Here is a 15,964-nt window from a genome sequence, read left to right on the forward strand (position 1 = left end):
TTGGAGGTAGCTTGACAACCTGTGGACTAATCATTATGGAGTAAAAGCCAGCTTTACATTGTGTCAGGTAGTTTTCTTTGAAAGAAGGAATACCAAGGGCCCCAAATCAAACAACATTTTGGGACAGCGTTATTAAGTAGGGCTGCATACCTCCCAACATTTGAGTGATGCAAGGAGGGACAGTGTGTGCAAAAGTTTGGGGGCGTAGCCTAGCAGGAAGGGGGCGTGGTCTATACTCGCAACACTACCGGAAGGACATGCTGTGAAGGCATGCCCAGCGGCTCCGTGAGCTGTTGGCTATGCCCCCAGCCCCCCTGGGTGCAGGAATAGATACTGAGATACTGTGCACATGTGACTCCCAACTTCCCCGCCCCCTGCAACAGAACACTGCCAGCCCCGGTGTGATACGGGAACGTCCCCAAAAATCAGGCTGTGGGCCGGGGGAAGCCTACCATTTGGCCAGAGGCACTGACCATTGGGTGCCCCGCTGAGCACCACTGCTGATTTAGCTGAACAGCGGACCCTCCCAGGGAGGGATCTGGGGGAACCCTCTGCCCTGCCGGCAGTGCACTGTGTAGCCCATAGGCTACCACAATTTTCGGATGGTGGCAGCAGCAGGTCCGATACCCCGAATGCTTTGCATTCTGAAAATTAGTATATTCAGCAGTGCTGAATTTCCCATATAAATCTGAGGGGAACCGGCTGCGTGCAGGAATGGAGGGGTCCATCCTATATACATATTACTACTTGCAGCAAACCCCAGAGATTTTTAAAAAAAAAATGTAATGATAAATGGGCCCCTCAGAGACTCAGTCGCACACAGTCACGTATCACATTACTCAGCGCAGTCTCCTCGTGCGTCCTATCTGCATCGCATGGTGACGCATCTGGACACATCTGTAGTGGAATAAACTCTTCTGCTATGTATCTAATCAATGCAAGTGGTGAGCTGGTATTCTCTATAAGAGGAACAGACCGTGTCTCGTAGGAACGACCGTGAACACTTGTCACCCTCCCTGTTACATTCTTTAGATGTTGTGTGTGTAGGATTCCGGGATGGAGGTAGACTGTGATAGAGTAGAGAAATGGGTAATTTATTGGGCACTCAGAAGACTCCAGCGTTTAGGAACACACACTGTACTTCTCTCTATGTTCCAGGACTCGTATCATGGCATGCCGCATGCACTGGCAGGGATGTGCCCCCGGGGAAGAATTCAGAAGACTGTAAATTAATTGTTGTGTTCCACTAAGACAACGCCACGGGCTGTGATTCCAAATCTGTTTAAAAATAAAATGATACGCAAAATAACAAACACTAAAATATTTTTAGAACTAGAGAATTACAAATAGGGATTAGGGTAAGATTTCATGTGTTTAGGCAGTGTATATTACACTGTATAGTAGGGCAAAACATCCCCCCAACATGTCCTGACCACAGGCCATAATACATCTATTACACCCTATACAGACATAGGACATTACACCTCCAACATGTCCTGACCGCTGGCCATAATACATCTATTACACCCTATACAGACATAGGACACTACACCCCCAACATGTCCTGACCTCTGGCCATAATACATCTATTACACCCTATACAGACATAGGACACTACACCACAACATGTCCTGACCACTGGCCATAATACATCTATTACACCCTATACATACATACATAGGACACTACACCCCCAACATGTCCTGACCACTGGCCATAATGCATCTATTACACCCTATACAGACATAGGACACTACACCCCCAACATGTCCTGACCACTGGCCATAATACATCTATTACACCCTATACAGACATAGGACACTGCACCACCAACATGACCTGACCACTGGCCATAATACATCTATTACACCCTATACAGACATAGGACACTACACCCCGACATGTCCTGACCGTTGGCCTATAATACATCTATTACACCCTATACAGATACAGGACACTACACCCCAACATGTCCTGACCGCTGGCCATAATACATCTATTACACCCTATACAGACACAGGACACTACACCCCAACATGTCTTGCCCGCTGGCCATAATACATCTATTACACCCTATACAGACATAGGACACTACACCCCAACATGACCTGACCACCGACCATAATACATCTATTACACCCTATACACACATAGGACACTACACCCCCAACATGTCCTGACCGCCGGCCATAATACATCTATTACACCCTATACAGACATAGGACACTACACCCCAACATGTCCTGACCACTGACCATAATACATCTATTACACCCTATACAGACATAGGACACTACACCCCAACATGTCCTGACCGCTGGCCATAATACATCTATTACACCCGATACAGACATAGGACATGACACCCCAACATGTCCTGACCGCTGGCCATAATACATCTATTACACCCTATACAGACATAGGACACTACACCCCAACATGTCCTGACCATAGGCCATAATACATCTATTACACCCTATACAGACATAGGACACTACACCCCAACATGACCTGACCACCGACCATAATACATCTATTACACCCTATACAGACATAGGACACTACACCCCCAACATGTCCTGACCGCTGGACATAATGCATCTATTACACCCTATACAGACATAGGACACTACACCCCCAACATGTCCTGACCACTGGCCATAATACATCTATTACACCCTATACAGACATAGGACACTGCACCACCAACATGACCTGACCACTGGCCATAATACATCTATTACACCCTATACAGACATAGGACACTACACCCCGACATGTCCTGACCGCTGGCCATAATACATCTATTACACCCTATACAGATACAGGACACTACACCCCAACATGTCCTGACCGCTGGCCATAATACATCTATTACACCCTATACAGACACAGGACACTACACCCCAACATGTCTTGTCCGCTGGCCATAATACATCTATTACACCTATACAGACATAGGACGTTATGCCCCAACATGTCCTGACCACTGACCATAATACTTCTATTTCACCATATACAGACATAGGACACTACACCCCCAACATGTCCTGACCACAGGCCATAATACATCTATTACATCCTATACAGACATAGGACACTACACCCCAACATGTCCTGACCACTGGCCATAATACTTCTATTTCACCATATACAGACATAGGACACTACAACCAGTGGCGTAACTATAAAATTTGCTCCCCCCTGCCAAAAAGTTTGTGGCGCTCCCCCCGGGCTCCTCTCCAGCGTGTTGCTCTGTGTAGAGTCAGTTGAATCAATGGGGGGATTTGTCATCTCTGCCATGGCCACATCTGCGCTGCAGCTGACCAGCCAATAGGAATCAGTAGACAACAGCATATCAGTGCGTCGAGCGGGTGCCGGCGCCCACACAGACCCCGCTGCCGCTTGCTCCCCCAAGTGGCAGCTGGGGCTGCCTTACAGTAGTTATGCCACTGCCTACAACCCCAACATATCCTGACCACTAGCCATGACCATAATACATCTATTACACCTATACAGACATAGGACACTACACCCCCAACATGCCCCGACCACTGGCCATAATACATCTATTACACCCTATACAGACATAAGACACTACACCCCAACATGTCTTGTCCGCTGGCCATAATACATCTATTACACCTATACAGACATAGGACACTACACCCCCAACATGTCCTGACCGCTGGCCATAATACATCTATTATAACCTATACAGACATAGGACACTACACCCCAACATGACCTGACCGCTGGCCATAATACATCTATTACACCCTATACAGACATAGGACACTACACCCCCAACATGTCCTGACCACTGCCCATAATACATCTATTACACCCTATACAGACATAGAACACTACACCCCCAACATGTCCTGACCACTGGCCATAATACATCTATTACACCCTATACAGACATAGGACACTACACCCCCAACATGTCCTGACCACTGCCCATAATACATCTATTACACCCTATACAGACATAGGACACTACACCCCCAACATGTCCTGACCACTGGCCATAATACATCTATTATACCCTATACAGACATAGGACACTACACCCCAACATGACCTGACCGCTGGCCATAATACATCTATTACACCCTATACAGACATAGGACACAACACCCCCAACATGTCCTGTCCAATGGCCATAAGCCCATAATACATCTATTACACCCTATACAAGTGATGGCTAACCTTGACACTCCAGCTGTTGTTGAACTACACATCCCAGCATGCCCTGCATCAGTTTTAGCATGGCCAAATAGCAAAACTGAAGCAGGGCATGCTGTGATGTGTAGTTCAACAACATCTGGGGTGTCAAGGTTAGCCATAACTGCCCTATACAGACATAGGACACTACACCCCAAACATGTCCTGACCCATACCTCCCGGGACTCTCGCACGGCGAAGCCGCGCGCGCTCCCGAAAAGGGGGCGCGGCCTCGCGGGACAACGCGGCCTCCGGCCACACCCCTGTTTCCCGACGCTCGTCGGCGCTGAATAGACGCTGTGCGCATGCGCACAGCATCTATTCTTGGCAGGCTGGGGGGACTCCCAACTGTCCCCCCCCCCCCACGCGGGACAATGGCGGCCCCGGGCGGGACGCAGGAACGTCCCCGAATATCGGGACATTCCCGCGGTAAGCGGGACAGTTGGGAGGTATGCTGACCACTGCCCAATGTCTGTAACATCTATTGTACCCTATACAGATATAGGATCCTATACTGCAGCCCATTTTTCTGGTGATTTCTGCATTGCTGCTGCCTGCAGCAGTGCATTGTTGTGTCATCTGAGCACTAGAGGGCTCAGACTCCACTGTGCATGCACAGGTCTCTGGAAAAATGGCGCAGCACACTACTGAAAGGAGATGTTGGTGGGATGGTGCGCAATGGTTCATTCATTTTTTCCCCAGATTGATTTATACAGTATATCTCTGGAGGTGGACTAGAGACCCCCCCAAAATATGTCCTAGGTGTATGACGTACCCCCCCAAAAAAACATTCAACCCCCTAATTATTTGAGGGTTCTAATTCTACAGGTAATTGTAATAAACAATGTTTAAAAAAGTAAAAGATCCACTGTTTATTTCATGAGATATCAAATCTTAAAATCCTATTTTAGTTAGAATACTGTGTCACTTTATACAGAAACTGGGGCAGATACACTTTAAGGGGTGCGGGGGCAGGTTCCAGTCATGCTCCCATCCTGACTGTCAGGGAGGTAGACTATGACATTGTGCCAGAGTTTACTGAATATGTGCAGGTCTACAGAAACATGGCTTCCACATCGCGTTCCTGGGACATCTCTATTGCGCATGTGCCAATCACTGGGTTTTCCAAGTCTGGGCAAGTGTACATAACTCTGACCCTTCAACAACTGTGTTACAGATTCAGGCTGACTGAGGCCAGAGATAACGCCATAGTCCCTCCCTGATGACGCTTGGGAACGCCAGCGTTTTTCTGACAGTCCCAGAAAATACCAAACAGTGGCTTCCTATCAATCAGCTTACGAGGGGATTGCGATCAGAATAGACTTTTGTCGCAGTTTGGCCTCGAGCATGAGCACTTCTATCCATATGCAAGCGCAGTTGTTCGATAATCGATCGGCTTTTAGATTTGCAAGTCAGCGATCAGAACTGAAAAACACCCATTGACCAATAAATAACCACCTTATATAAATGTATTGTGATTATAAAAGTAAAAAAAAATCGAAACCAATAAAGCATATGTAGCAACACTGAACCAACAACCTAAAAATAACTTAAAAAAGAAACAATAAAATAAAAATAACAGATGCTGCCATTATCAAAGAGCTCATTTAACGCGTTTCACAGTGCCACTGACTGCTTCCTCAGGCAACACTACTTAACTACACCAAGCGGCATGTTCCCTGTCAGAAGTGATTGTGTAAAACTATATTACAGTAGCTGTTAAGCTTCCGTCCTCTCGAACACACGATTATAGAGCCCACTGCCGCCCTTTACACACTTATGATTTGCCATCGTTGCTTCTCACTGGTCCTGCTATCCGCCTTGCTTTCATCTTCCATTCCATTGTATTTCCAGGCATAATAACATAAATCTCTGATTTGTATCTTTATTTTAACACTTAGCTGAAGGCTCCCTGCGGGTAAATGTAATAATGGACGACTTGTTCTTGAATTATGTTCAATACTTCAAAAGGATTAGTAAAATGCATATAATTATTTTACATTTTAAAATAACCTCTTTCTAATCATATTTTTAATGCATTTGCTGGATTAAATTTGTTTTTTTTTTCTGCCTGTAGAGAAAATGGAGGGAGTGTATCTGACACAATTCCTACCACCACCACCTTGCTGCGATGCCGCACTGCTACCTGATAACCGCAGTTCTCCGCATGCACTAGACATAGGACTTGGGATAACGTGCAGAATCCTCGTCTGTCAAATACCCATTTCCCTATAGAGTGTAAAGGCCCCCATACATTAGGCCGACTTGTCCAAGGGACAAGTTGGACCCAATTCTCCTGCGAGCGGCCCGGCAGCTCCCCGGGAGGCTCACATACAATTTGGCACTTGATGTACCATTTTTTACATGTGATAAATTGCATGCGATTTATCACATGTAAAAAAAACCGGGGAGCAGCAGGGCGGTGAGGAGCAGTGGGGGCGGGCAGCGGCCGTGCCAGTGAGGTTCAGGCGGGGGGCAGTGGCAGTAGTGGGGGCGGGCAGCAGCGGCTCTGAAATGAGTGCCCGGCAAGGGCAGCGGGGGGGGGGTTGTGTGTGTGTGCCGGTGACTTGGGGCGGGCAGCGGTGATCAGTGTGTGCACTGCAGCGCCGCAGCGGGCAGGGAGTATTTACAACTTTATTACAACTTTAAAATAACATGTCAAATGACTGTCCGATTTTTGATTGGCTGGGATAGAGCACTCTCAGCCAATCCTTCCCAGCGGCCACTGATTGGCTGAGAGTGCTCCATCTCAGCCAATCAGAAGCCGGACAGTCATTTGACATGTTATTTCAAAGTTGTAATAGCCGCTGCTGCCCGTCTGCTGCGGCGCTGCAGTGCACACACTGATCACCGCCGCCCGCCCCACAGTCACCGGCACACACCCCGCCGGGCACTCATTTCAGAGCCGCTGCTGCCCGCCCCCACTACCGCTGCCGCTGCCCCCGCCTCCCTTTAAGTGATTAAGTGATGGGGGGGGGGGGGGGGTGGAGGAGACAGATGTGCAAGCCAAAAGTGGTGAGAGATAAAGTACCAGCTAAACAGCCCCTAACTGCCATGGCACAGATGGTAAAAAATGACAATTAGGAACTAGTTAGTTGTTACTTTATCACTTTTTGTAGATTACTACATCTGGCACACTGACTTGAGTAAGATTTTATTTTTAGATATAATATTAATTTAGAGCCATTACAAACACTAGACCTGGTAATGCCATAAAGTAGGAATTATAAACAAGTATAGTCCCAATGGGTGAGGATCATAGAGTCGACTGTGTCTACTATTGGTCAACAGGCAAAAGGTTGACAAAGCAGAAAGGTCGACGCACATTAGGTCGGCATGGTAGACGGTCGACACAAGCAAAATGTCAACAGGGAAAAGGTTGACATGAGTTTTTGTGGTATTTTTGGTGCCTTTGTCGGCAGATGTCGACATGGACACCATATGAGTGTACCACATCAACCTTTTGTGCATGTCGATCTTTTTCATGTGTCGACCAATAAGGGTCGACCTATTGCCTGGCACCCTATTGACCACATACCAGTCTCAACAGCCACAGATAGAGCATGATATGATAAGCCTTAGGGGGTGATTCAGGTCGGTTTGCAAAAGCAACTCCTTCTTTAATGGACAAAACCATGCTGCGCTGCAGATGGGGCAGATGTAACATGTGCAGAGAGAGTTACATTTGGGTGAGTTATTTTGTTCAAGATAAATACTGGCTGCTTTATTCTTACACTGCAATTTAGATTTCAGTTTGAATGTCCCCCAGCCAAATCTAACTCTCTCTGCACATGTTACATCTGCCCTACCTGCAGCACAGCATGGTTTTGTCCATTAAAGAAGGAGTTTGCTTTTGCATACCAACCTGAATTAGGCCCTTACTGCTGGCCACTGTCCTGTGAAGGACAATTACCATTCGGACCTGTGATGATGGCACAGACATCCGTCCTCGCTGAGAACACGTTTCTGCAAAGGAAGCGATTAGGGCTACTTACCGCGTGCGCAGGATTACACTGATCAATTGGGCTTTTGAAATCCGTTCTTAGTTCATCAAAGGCAATTATCTGCAAAAGACGATTAGGGGAGAGGAGAGTGTAAGTGGCGGCGGCGGATGTGCGTTACACCACACACACACACTACAGTAATGTGCTTATTCCGAACCATCAGAGCATCTGCTGAATTATTTCCAAACCCCTATTATTGAATACGGTTCCTGACTCTTCTCATTTTTGCATTTATTCATTTTTTTAAAAGCATCATTTGTGATTCCATGAAAATAAAAGGCGGTTATTTCCGGAAACTCTTATTTCCGGAAACTCTTATGTTACCTAAAATGAAACCAACCTTTACATGTAGAGAAGTGTAGAAAGATAAGCTTCCAATGTGTGTGGCTTGCAGGTAGTTAAATAATGGTTTTCACTTAATAGGCTGCAGCATTGCTTATTACATTCGGGTGTATGTGTTTGAGTAGTAATCAGCGTTAATTAGCAGACCCAGGCGTCCACTCTCATACAGTATCTCTAGGGGTGGTCTGGAGCTATCTTTGGCGTCCGCCTGTTTTTGGCCCAAAATGCACGGTGCGTTCGCCGATCGAGCGGTTGTAGCACCGTGCATTTTTGGTGCACACCCCCATGTACGCCCATGTTTACACCCAGTTTCTCTCATTATTCCGGCCGCTCCCCTAAAAACACCCCCATGCCGCCCACAATGTCCGTACTCTTGCGGACAGGTTTTTTCGCACGGAGAGACCCGTCCTTGAGCGGTGTGAGGTCGCCGCACCTGCGCATTGCGAAAGCTACGTATGCGCAGATGAAAAAAAACCCTGTTCCACCCGTTTATGGTCCCACCGTAGCGAGCAGAATAAGGCCCAATGTGTAATGGGCATTACGGTGTAATGCATAATGTGTAATGGGCACTACAGTGTGTGGTATAATGTGTAAGGGTCCTTTTTTCGGTTATTAGCTAGATTTAAAAAAACAAAAACATTTTTTACTTTAGTAGCTCACCAGGAGGTTTAATTTACCCCCCCCCTCCCCCACCCCCTTTACAATGTCGTAAATCAGGCTCAACAGCCCTAGTGCTAGTGGCAGAACCAATGGTGAGCCACTTAAAACTAATGCTGTGTACACACGGGGGAGATATATTGCTCAGCCATATATGGCTGAGCAATATATGGCTGAGCAATATATTGCTCAGTTTCTACTTTACATCAGCGACCAGAGATGGTCGCTGATGAAAAAGAAACTGCCGGGGGAGCCCGGCAGTGGTAATCAGCTGGTCGCAGGAGCATGTTCCTGCGACCAGCGATCACCACAGGGGCAAAAACGGGAGCGCGCATCCGGCGATATATCGCCGGTGCACACTCCCATTGCGGGCAATATGGTCGCTCAGCGACCATATTTCCTGCGATTTTGCACAAAATCGCCCGTGTGTACGCACCTTTAGAACATTAACATCGTTCAATTCAACATTCAATATAGACCATTTTTGAATAATAATAAAAAAAATACAATTATTTAAACATTTAACCAGACTGTTTAAATTGCAAAAAAATTAAATCTGGACTGCAAAGGGTTAAAGTGATTTAACCCTTCCTGCACTGTCCACCTCTGCTGATGCCCCCGTCCTGTGGAGCCAACCTGACTTAGGGGGGAAATCAGAAAGTCATCAAGTATAAAATCAAAGTCCCTTTTCAAAGACATGGCTGAATGACAAGGACAATTAATAACAGTTCATAAATGTAATCATGACATAGGCCCTTATTCAGATCTGATCGCAGTACAAATTTGTTCTCAAAATGGGCAAAACCATGTGCACTGCAGGTGGGGCAGATGTAACATGTGCAGAGAGAGTTAGATTTGTGTGAGTTATTTTGTTTCTGTGCAGGGTAAATACTGGCTGCATTATTGTTACACTGCAATTTAGATTTCAGTTTCAACACACCCCACCCAAATTTAAATCTCTCTATACATGTTACATCTGACCCACCTGCAGTGCACATGGTGTTGCCCATTTTGAGAACAAATTTGTACTGCAATCAGATCTGAATAAGGGCCATATACTGTACCGCTCGAAGCAAAAGCTTCGAAAGCTAGTCTGCTACCTTATGTGTTTGTGTGAGATAGAGATGTAGTTTCACTTTCTGCCAGAAGATGGCAGTGTTTTGGAAACTCACAGACACTAGACCAGGCATTCCCAACCACGGTCCTCAAGGCACACCAACAGTGCAGGTTTTAGTGATATCCAGGCTTCAGCACAGATGGTTTTATCAGAATCCCTCAGATACTAATTAAGTCACCTGTGCTCAAGCCTGGATATCTACAAAACCTGCACTGTTGGTGTGCCGTGAGGACCGGGTTGGGAATGCCTGCACTAGACTGATATATAGATGATACAAAAGCCGACACAGATCAGGGCTGCAACTAGGATATTCGTGTCACACACACACACACACACACACACTGCATGCACATATAGTACCCTCCTAGTTGCAGCCCTTCTTTTTCTAAGGTGTCCTTCTCCTATCAGTGCCAGCCTCCGTGTCATTCTCCTATCAGTGCCAGCCTCCCTGTCATTCTCCTATCAGTGCCAGCCTCCTTGTCATTCTCCTGTCAGTGGGCAGTATTCAATGAAAAAAATTTGCGGTGCATGGCGAGAGATTTTTTCTCACTCCATGCACTCGCTGTGTTTCGGAGGGCTCGCTGCCTCTCCTGCTCGCTCTATTCAATGTGGTTAAGACTCGCCGCCACTCGCGGCGAGTCTTAACCCCTGCAGCGGATGAGCGTCCGCGGCAGGGAGCTGGCAGGGAACCGTGGGACGGTGGCAGCCAGAGAGATTAAAGTCTCCCTGGCTGCCCCAGAACATATGGGGAGGGGAGGTGGGCTCCCTGGGACCCAGGCAGCACAAGCTGCCCCCCCTATAGCCAGCGGGGGACCCAGTATTCACTGCACCCGATCGTGCATATGTAATGATCGGATGCAGTGAATATATGAATATCTAATGAGCGGCTCGAGCGCTCCGGCCCCCTGCTGGCTGCTCTGAGTAAAAAAAAAAATATATTAAATTTTGTTTTTTTTAAATTAAATATATATTCATGAATAAAAATAACATGCCCCTTCACAGAAAAAAAATCCAGATTTTTTTACACCAAAATAAAAAAAAAAACCTTTTAGTTTAAAAGTTCACATTCCAGCTCTCCATGAAAAGATGGAGAATTGCTACACGGCGAGAGACGGCGAAAATCACTTAAAAAGACGGCAAATATTTCACATTGAATAGGGTTGCTCGCTTTTGGAGAGCTTTTCTAAGGCGAAAAAAGCACAAATTCGCCATAAAACAGGGCAAATTTTTCTCATTGAATACTGCCCAGTGTCAGCCTCCCTGTCATTCACCTGCCTGTTTCAGGCTCTCTGCCATTATCCTGTCTGTTTAATTGAAAAAACAAAAAGAAAAAGAAACTCGGGTGGGGTGCACTCTTATTCCCCAATCTGAAGGTGCCCACAGACGCATCAATTATCGAATGCGTTTTGTACTTTTTAAGCACAAATTGCATCTTATGTACAATTATTGGATGGTGTTTATGGGCTTGTGCGATGCGATGCGCGTTCCCGGGAGCCCAATATTGTATGTCTAAAAAAGTACGTGCTGCACGTACTCTTTAGACTACATCTGAAATTTAACATTACAAACATGGGTTCATCACATGCATCCAAGTGCACATCTCATAGCAAGCTGGAAGAAAAATTGTATAGAACCATTGTACAGTCAAAAACGCATAGCACAGTACAATTGTAGCGTCTGTGGGCACCTTAAGACTTGCTAAGCTGCTCGAAAAAAGATTTTTTTATTTTTTATGAGTATTTTTTATATGCCAAGTGAAATAATTTATTTAGGAATCAAATTGTGCAAAAAATGTGTACAATTGTGTGTATAATACCATAGGGCAATTCTGATTATATTACAAGCTCTATAAAAGCCAGCGGACCATGAGGGGAATCCGTACAGGTGCACAAGTGTAAATAATGTGTATTGTATATACTTCATTTGGGTTTCGGATTTAATTTTTTGGGTTTCGGATTTAATTTTGCTGACTGATGATTATAATCCTTATCTCATTTAATTGAGGAAAAATCTATAATGCCAATATGACAAAGGCATTGAGGATATATGAAGGTCAGCCCATTCCCTTTACCAGCCCCATTACAATTATCTACAGATAATTCGCAACCAGAGGCAATTATATTGGTCTTACCATTAGAGTAAAAATTTACTAAATAAATACACCAAAAATCCTTTATTGTATTTATTTATAAAAAACAGCTACAGCAGTGTAAATTAACATATGAATTATTTTTAAACATTTTTGCACAATTTGATTCCTAAATAAATTATTTCACTTGGCATATAAAAAATACTCATAAAAAATAAAAAAATCTTTTTTCGAGCAGTTTAGCAAGTCTTAGATTAGGGAATAAGAGTGCACCCCACCCGAGTTTCTTTTTCTTTTTTTCAATTAAACGTACCCATACTCGGGGGTGCACCACTGACCATCACTTTTCTTAAAGCCATAGCCTTTGGCACAGGCTGGTAGGTGATGTTAGTTTAGAATTTTTTCATTTCCAATTATAGTCAGTCTTTTCCCCAACCTACTATCTCTTTAATAATTGATAATTATTCCCAATCTCTAGTGCAGGCTCCTCCCCACCCAACTCTCTTTCTCAATTATCCTGTCTGTGGCAGCCTCTCTGCCATTCTTTTGTCAGTAACAGCCTCCCTGCCATTCTCCTATCTGTGCCAGCCTCCTTGCCATTCTACTGTCAGTGCCAGCCTCCATACCATTTTCCTGTAAGTGCCTCCCTCCATGTCATTCTCCTGTCAGTGCCAAGCTCCCTGTCAGAAACAGCCTCCCTGTCAGTGCTAGCCTTCCTGTCATTCTCCTGACGGTGCCAGCCTTCCTGTCATTCTCCTGTCAGTGCCAGCCTCTCTGTCATTCTCTTGTCAGTGCCTCCCTCCCTGTCATTCTCCTGCCAGTGCCAGCCTCCCTGTCATTTTCCTGTCAGTGCCAGCCTCCCTGTCATCCCCATCAGTACCAGCATCCCTGTCATTCTCTTGTCAGTGCCTCCCTGCCTGTTATTCTCCTGTCAGTGCCTCCCTCCCTGTCATTCTCCTCTCCGTACCTGCCTCCCTGTCATTATCTTGTCAGTGCCTCCCTTCCTGTCTTTCTCCTGTTAGTGTATTCCTCCCTGTCATTCTCCTCTCTGTGCTAGCCTCCCTGGCATTTTCTTGTCAGTGCCTTCCTCCCTGTCATTCTCCTGTCAGTGCCTCACTCCCTGTCATTCTCCTGTCAGTGCCAGCCTCCCTGTCATTCTCCTGTCTGTGCCAGCCTCCCTGCTATTCTCCTGTCAGTGCCAGCCTCCCTGTCATACTCCTGTCAGTGCCAGCCTTCCTGTCCTTCTCCTTTCAGTGTCTTCCCTCCCTGCCATTCTCCTGTCAGTGCCTCACTTCCTGTCATTCTCTTCCCTGTGCCAGCCTCCCTGTCATACTCCTGTCAGTGCCAGCCTCCCTGCTATTCTCCTATCAGTGCCAGCCTTCCTGTCATACTCCTGTCAGTGCCAGCCTCCCTGCTATTCTCCTGTCAGTGCCAGCCTCCCTGTCATACTCCTGTCAGTGCCAGCCTCCCTGTCCTTCTCCTTTCAGTGTCTTCCCTCCCTGCCATTCTCCTGTCAGTGCCTCACTTCCTGTCATTCTCCTCCCTGTGCCAGCCTCCCTGCCATTATCTTGCCTGTGCCAGACACTGTCACTCTCCTGTCAGTGCCAGCCTCCATATCATTATCCTATTTATCACCTTGTAGAATATAATAGATGGAATCTGATTGGTTGCCCATAGCAACATCCCATCTTCAATAGAACGCCCATCTTAATAAATAAACCCCAAAGTGTGGCACTCCGCATACCGGAGCGTAGTTTAGTTAATGCCCCCCTCTGCTCTTAAATGTGAGAATCAGAGAAAATGGCATTAAGGAGCAAATACATTCTCATCCGCCGGCCTGTTGGAGCTGGAGACATGGTCTCCTGTTATCTTGTATCACTGACAGGATCCATACTTCTCATCCGCCGGCCTGTTGGAGCTGGAGACATGGTCTCCTGTTATCTTGTATCACTGACAGGATCCGTACTTCTCATCCGCCGGCCTGTTGGAGCTGGAGACATGGCCTCCTGTTATCTTGTATCACTGACAGGATCCGTACTTCTCATCCGCCGGCCTGTTGGAGCTGGAGACATGGCCTCCTGTTATCTTGTATCAGTGACAGGATCCGTACTTCTCATCCGCCGGCCTGTTGGAGCTGGAGACATGGTCTCCTGTTATCTTGTATCACTGACAGGATCCGTACTTCTCATCCGCCGGCCTGTTGGAGCTGGAGACATGGCCTCCTGTTATCTTGTATCAGTGACAGGATCCGTACTTCTCATCCGCCGGCCTGTTGGAGCTGGAGACATGGTCTCCTGTTATCTTGTATCACTGACAGGATCCGTACTTCTCATCCGCCGGCCTGTTGGAGCTGTAACATGGTCTCCTGTTATCTTGTATCACTGACAGGATCCGTACTTCTCATCCGCCGGCCTGTTGGAGCTGGAGACATGGCCTCCTGTTATCTTGTATCACTGACAGGATCCGTACTTCTCATCCGCCGGCCTGTTGGAGCTGGAGACATGGCCTCCTGTTATCTTGTATCACTGACAGGATCCGTACTTCTCATCCGCCGGCCTGTTGGAGCTGGAGACATGGTCTCCTGTTATCTTGTATCACTGACAGGATCCGTATTTCACCTTCAGCTATTTCTTACTTATTCAACCATTGATAAAACAGTTTTCTTGTTACTTATACTGAGAGAGCAGATTTGGCTGAGGGCACAGAGCAGACCCCCACCCCCCTTAGATCCTTTCGCTCATTGATTCTACACAGAACCTATATTCCCTGTGCGCAGATGTTCCCTGGTGTAATACCACTATTCTGACAACGCTGCTTTCATTTAATAACATTATGTGGAAAATGTATCAATTGGTTGCTATGGCAACCAATCTGATACTATCTATTATTTTCTAAAAGATGCTAAATAAATAATAAGTAGATTCTAAATTGGTTTCCCATAGCGACATCCCACGTGGAGTAGAACTCATATCATAGTCCTCCCGACTTGTTCATACAACCACTATCCACGTCGGCACGGAGTTGATTTTATATCGCTGCGCTCGCCACGCTTTGGGCTCGGTGGCTCGCCACACTTTATAAAATCAACTCCGTGCCGACGTGGATAGTGGGGGTATGAACAGGTCGGGGGACGCGTAACGCGTCTGCTCGCCACGCTTTGGGCTGGCGTGGATAGTGGGGGTTTGGAAAGGAGGCATTTGCCAGTATATAACATGGAGCACTGGCAAATGCCTCCTTTATTGTGTATTAGACGCACTTGCGCCCGCATACCCCCTTTGTGCATGAGACGCACGTGCTACCGAACCCCCTAACCCCGTCTCCCTGAACTGGACACGGGCAGGGTTGCCATACCCTGCTGCAATAATTACTGAGATGCAGGAGCGTCTGAGACGCACCTGCGTCTCAGACAGATGGAGCGCCTCTCCGCCGGCGCCCGCATGATCCCCTCTCCGCCAGTGTCCGCCAGCGAGGGGATATGGCGCTTACCGGCGCTGTGTGAGAGGCGCTCACTAGGCTTGCCATGGA

General features: G+C 46.7%; 1 protein-coding gene across 2 annotated transcripts in view; it reads right to left on the bottom strand.

Annotated features, from left to right (window-relative positions):
* The window catches only part of CNIH3 (cornichon family AMPA receptor auxiliary protein 3), a 71,051-nt gene that overhangs the window by 15,910 nt on the left and 39,177 nt on the right, over positions 1 to 15,964 (bottom strand). For both annotated transcript variants that reach the window (XM_083175565.1, XM_083175563.1), the window contains exon 2: positions 8,226 to 8,294. In XM_083175565.1, the coding sequence (XP_083031691.1) occupies positions 8,226 to 8,294 (69 nt within the window). The remainder of the gene's footprint in view (positions 1 to 8,225; positions 8,295 to 15,964) is intronic.

The sequence above is a fragment of the Crinia signifera genome, chromosome 3, assembly GCF_055691185.1.
Source record: "Crinia signifera chromosome 3, ASM5569118v1, whole genome shotgun sequence".
Taxonomy (NCBI): Eukaryota; Metazoa; Chordata; class Amphibia; order Anura; family Myobatrachidae; genus Crinia; species Crinia signifera.